Here is a 5,604-nt window from a genome sequence, read left to right as displayed (position 1 = left end):
AGAAATAAACATCACAAGGAGTGTGTTCTGTGACTCTTGAGAACAAAATAAGAGGCTGAGAGGTCAATAATCCACTTTACAATCTAATTACAATAACTCAGAGCTGTATTCGAAGGACTGGCCACTCAATGCTTTCAGATTAAAGACAAAACAATTCACTGACAGTGTTAGCAAATCTGAAATATAACTATTTGATCAAAAATCCCAGATTTTATTTTTGGTGTGAGCTGATTGAGGAAGTACTTTGACAAAATAGAAATAAAACACAGAGAAAAGTAATAAACATTAATGGCTTATCATTTTTATCAAGGAGGGGCTTTTTCAAATACACGACCATTAAACATTTAATGTCTGTATGTTTTTGTTTTTATAGAAATGAATATTTTATTAAATAAATTCATCAAAAAGGAGTAGTAAAGACTTTTACATAATTTCTATTTCAAACAAAATCAGCTTTGCCATCACAGGAATAAATTACATTTTAAAATATAATACATTTTTTTTTTATATTTAATTTAAAGAAAGATTTTAAAGATTTCTTTTAAGAGTGCCCTAGAATCAAAAATTTTATTTACCTCGGCATAGTTTAAAGAGTTCAGTACATGGAAATGACATACAGTGAGTCTCAAACTCCATTGTTTCCTCCTTCTTATATAAATCTCATTTGTTTAAAAGACCTCCGAAGAACAGGCGAATCTCAACATGACTGTTACGTAACAGTCAGGATCATTAATATGTACACCCCAATATTTGCATATGCCAGCTCATGTTCAAGGCATTAGACAAGGGTAGGCAGTATTAACGTCTGGATCTGTGCACAGCTGAATCATCAGACTAGGTAAGCAAGCAAGAACAATAGCGAAAAATGGCAGATGGAGCAATAATAACTGACATGATTCATGATATCATGATATTTTTAGTGATATTTATAAACTTTCTAAATGTTTCGTAAGCATGTTGCTAATGTGCTGTTAAATGTGGTTAAAGTTACCTTCGTTTATCACTGTATTCACGGGGACAAGAGCCATTGTTATTTTTCATTTTTTAAACACTTGCAGTCTGTATATTTCATAAACACAACTTAATTCTTTATAAATCTCTCCAACAGTGTGTAATGTTAGTTTTAGCCACGGAGCACCATCAAACTCATTCATAAATACCATGCTTACACGATTAGACATGCTGCATGATGAACACTTTGTAAAGATCCATTTTGAGGGTTATATTAGCTGTGTGAACTTTGTTTATGCTGTTTAAGGCAGTCACGAGATCGGGGGCGGGGAGCACGAGAATTTAAAGGGGCCGCAGCCTGAATCGGTGCATATTTAATGATGCCCCAAAATAGGCAGTTAAAAAAATTAATTAAAAAAATCAATGGGGTACTTTGAGATGAAACTTCACAGACACATTCAGGGGACACCTTAGACTTATATTACATCTTTTGAAAACACATTCTACGGCACCTTTAAGAACATTAAAAAATCTTACCGGCCGCAAATTTTTGAAATGTAGTGTACTTTTGCATAACTAATTATTACAGGATCTTTTGCCTATACAACACTAAACTGTCAACGCTTTATCAGGACTGTTATCATTCTTATACTACATATTGTTGTCCTATGCTTTAGGTGAGGCCTGGTTGCTGTAATGCTGACAGCTGCAGGCAGCAGATCCTTGGTTATCATCATGAACTCTAGGTGACTTGTCAAAGCTACCCAATCAAATTCTATGATATATAAAACTGTATTAGTAAGTTCATTTACTCTTGCATTATTATTTTAAACACTTTTTAACAGAACTTTCAGATTTAGGAATAAAAATGTATAGTAAAAGACAAGTAAATGCACTAAAGAACCCAATAAAAAAAAATTCAATACGGAACACAAAAAGCCAGGCTCTGGGCTGGCTGAGGATGAGACAACATGGTGTTGAGGGCTATTTACAGGCCAGTATCATCTATCAGACACAGATGTGTCACATGTTCTCCATTAGACTAAATATCATTCATCACAGAATACAGCATCAACCTGCTTCCAGTCTTACCCTGTGCTAGTGGTCAAGGGTTAACTGCAGCACCTACACACACACACACACACACACACACACACACACACACACACACACACACACACATATAGCCATACAGGCACTCCATCAGGATCAGTTAGGTCGGAGAATGTTGGCACATTTAGGATTGCGTCCTTCCTCTGTATATGCCTGTCCAAATGGAATGATGACAATAAAAGACAATAGCGATAATACAGATGGAATATTCACTTATCATACAATAACAGAAAGACAGCTAGAGAAAACTACAATATGTTGCTGACAAGCCTATATTAAAGCTACAGTATTTTTAATTAATGATGTTTTTAATGCTAATGTTAAAATTTATTAGAGCATATTTTAAGTTTATTGTTTCCTTTGTATAAAAATTATATAGGCTAAATGCATAAAACTATTTAATTATTGTTTTTACTTTGACTGTGCATTAATATGTCTTTTCATATTTTATGAGGTCTTCAGAAACCCCTAGTATGCCAATAGTTAAAAAAAGAACTCTGGTTTGGTCTGTGATCTGGAAGTTCATCCTCCAGTCAAATGCCTTTGACGTCCCCCTTCCTCAGACCAATTATGACAGTCCTCATGTTTACAGGATTGAGTAATAATCATTCTTCCTGCTGTAATTCCAGCACTTCTCCACAACTAGAGTCTATATCCCACATTCTTATTTATTTTCATGGTGATGCGGTTAATTATTTTAAAGTGGACAATAATACTGAAATGAACAACTCTCCATATGCATGGGCCTTGGCAATCAAACCATTTTTACATGGCATATAATGCTTATCTAAAATATAGGCTGTTCTTCGTTTTAGCTGATGATCTTAAATTGATCTCTTTGTCGTTAATACATTAATAGACCAACAATAAAAACACATTTTCATCTTTTAAACGCCATTAAATAAATTATTGTATTAATTGCAAAAAAATAATGAACGATAAAATAGTTAGATCCTCACGCTCTAAATGATAAAAAATAACTACCTCAAACCTTCACTCTGAGAATGTCAATCGTTGAGACATTAATGGATTTAATTCAAACTAATTTTGGTAAACGTCTTAAAATGTATTCTTATATAGGTATATTCCAGCATGTATCGCCATTTCGCTTATATGCACATAAATTCCCTTCTTCAGCAGTATGAATAGGAAGCTGCCTGCGTGTGGTCCTGATTGATTGTCAAGCTTTACAGGCTAGCCTAGTAAAAGAATGACTTAAACGAAGTTGTTTAGAAAGACACGCGGTTAATATAATTATATCTACAAAACATTACACTCTAAAATTTCGCTAATTAAAACTGAAATCTTAGGTTTAATTGCTGGCTTAAAGTTGAAGTAAAAACCAAGCGGTGCCAAAGTAACGAAGACGCACGTTTTAGTACACTGAATCTGATGAAGAAAATTGAGTTGAAAAGGAATGAAAATAACAAATTTAAAACACAAACATAGCCTAATTATGGAAACATTTTTGTCAGCGTAGGATAAAGTAATTGCAATTTTTAAATGTATTAATTTTTTATAGATTAATAAATAAGTTAACGAGGAACCCCATTATGGTGCCTTTAAACAAACAAACAAACAAACAAAAATATTCACGTAGCCTAATAAGAACAAAATATGAAAAGATCCGCTTCAGATGAAATTTCGGAAAACAATGTCGATAAGATTTTAATTAGGCTATAGTTAATGGTGGTGGTGCCAAAAAGTCACTAAGTCACTAACCAGCCTGAGCTTAAACGAAAAGCTAAGATTTTAAACTACTGAGAAGACATTAGGCTTCTCTTATGAGTTTTTTCCCCATGTAAATGACTGCCAGTATGCCTATATTTGCTGTTTGTTTACAAAGTTCACGTGCAAAATAGCCAGGTGCAATCATTTCACATCCAGTCGCCTCTTGCCGAGCTCTGCCCTCAGGCGGAGATGAATTTTATTGGTTCAGCGGGTCGCGTGAAAGGTGTAAATGAAAACTGTTTAGAAGACAGTGCGCGCGCCCCTCCTTTGAGGAAGATTGTCATGTGACAACACAGAGAACACTGAAGAGACAGAAATAGGAGGACAGACGCGCACACACACAGAGAACTCCGAGTGAGGCCATGAGAGACTTTGAGATTTTGATTTTATGCTGAAGTTTAGCTAGCAATTTACTAATGGACAGCATTTCACAAACTCCTAAAACAAACGAATAAAACGCACTGCATAATTTACTCAAAAGTTTTTACAAGAATGGATATTAAGTGAGTGTCACCTGAGGCACCTGTATAAGATGTCTGACTTTTCACTTCGGATCACTGTGAGATTTTCAACAAACTCGGAGTGTTTTGAAGCTCTTCATCACTGACTCTGTGAACTTAAGGTAGGCTGATTCAGTTAGGAAAATGCCTCGTCCTGGAAGAAACACGTACAGCGACCAGAAGCCGCCGTATTCGTATATTTCGCTAACCGCTATGGCCATTCAGAGTTGCCCGGAGAAGATGCTCCCGCTCAGCGAAATCTACAAGTTCATCATGGACAGGTTTCCTTATTATCGAGAAAACACGCAGCGCTGGCAGAACTCCCTGCGCCACAACCTTTCCTTCAACGACTGCTTTATTAAGATCCCGCGGAGACCGGACCAGCCGGGGAAAGGCAGCTTCTGGGCTCTCCATCCCAACTGCGGTGATATGTTTGAAAACGGGAGCTTCTTGAGGCGCCGCAAGAGATTCAAAGTGATGATAACCTCCGAACACCTGCAAAAACCCTCAGACGCGGCGCATTACCTCCAGCAACAAGCAAAACTCAGAATGACCGCTTTAGGGACACATCTACCTCAGATGACCAGCTACAATTTAAGTGTGTCACAACCTTCTACTTTCAAACATCCTTTTGCCATTGAAAATATAATTGCCAGAGATTACAAAATGCCAGGAAGTCTTGCTTTCTCTACCATGCAGTCCATGTCTACGGGTTATCAAATACACAATCAGTTGACCACGGCTTGGCCTCACATGTATAGCAGTAATGTGATAGACGCCGAGTATACTGCCTATGGAGTACCACTCAAATCCCTGAGTCATGGCGCGCAAAGTTTGCCGGCGATCCCTGTGCCAATCAAACCCACCCCAGCTCCGGTTCCGTCCATCTCGACGCTGCCGGCGCGCCTTCCAGCGTTCCTCTCCGGCTCTCCACAGTCCCTGAGCCCGACATCTCCCAGCCAGAGCAGCCCTGCCACACCGAGCCCGACTTCACTGCTCCATTCGGTCGCCGTGCACTGTCAAGAGGTCACTTAAAACTTTAAGTGGGACTTGAAACTTTTCTTACACATCCACCCGACAAAAAGGCAAGACAAGAAAACACACAAAAATTATAGAAGTTGACTTGTTTAAATTTTCTCGAAAAACAGTGTTAAGTTTGATTATAGCTCAATTTTCCTATGACATATGTCATTAGGCTACCTCATATTAGTTCAAGTTCTTATTGAAAAATGCACAATGGACAATTAAAGTGTTAGAAGAAAGCATAAAGAGTTTAGGACAGTATATGATTAAAGTTTATGCATTAAAA

The 5,604-nt window shown here is 37.2% G+C and overlaps 1 protein-coding gene across 1 annotated transcript; it reads left to right on the top strand.

The window, feature by feature from the left end:
- Positions 1–4,439: 4,439 nt before the first annotated feature.
- foxb1b (forkhead box B1b) lies at positions 4,440–5,330 on the top strand. Its single transcript, XM_067401102.1, has one exon. It carries the CDS (start codon positions 4,440–4,442, stop codon positions 5,328–5,330), a length of 891 nt encoding a protein of 296 aa, XP_067257203.1.
- Positions 5,331–5,604: the final 274 nt, after the last annotated feature.

This window comes from Chanodichthys erythropterus, chromosome 11, assembly GCF_024489055.1.
Source record: "Chanodichthys erythropterus isolate Z2021 chromosome 11, ASM2448905v1, whole genome shotgun sequence".
Taxonomy (NCBI): Eukaryota; Metazoa; Chordata; class Actinopteri; order Cypriniformes; family Xenocyprididae; genus Chanodichthys; species Chanodichthys erythropterus.
Note: the sequence above shows the minus strand (reverse complement) of the source record. Positions and strands in the feature narration are given on the sequence as shown.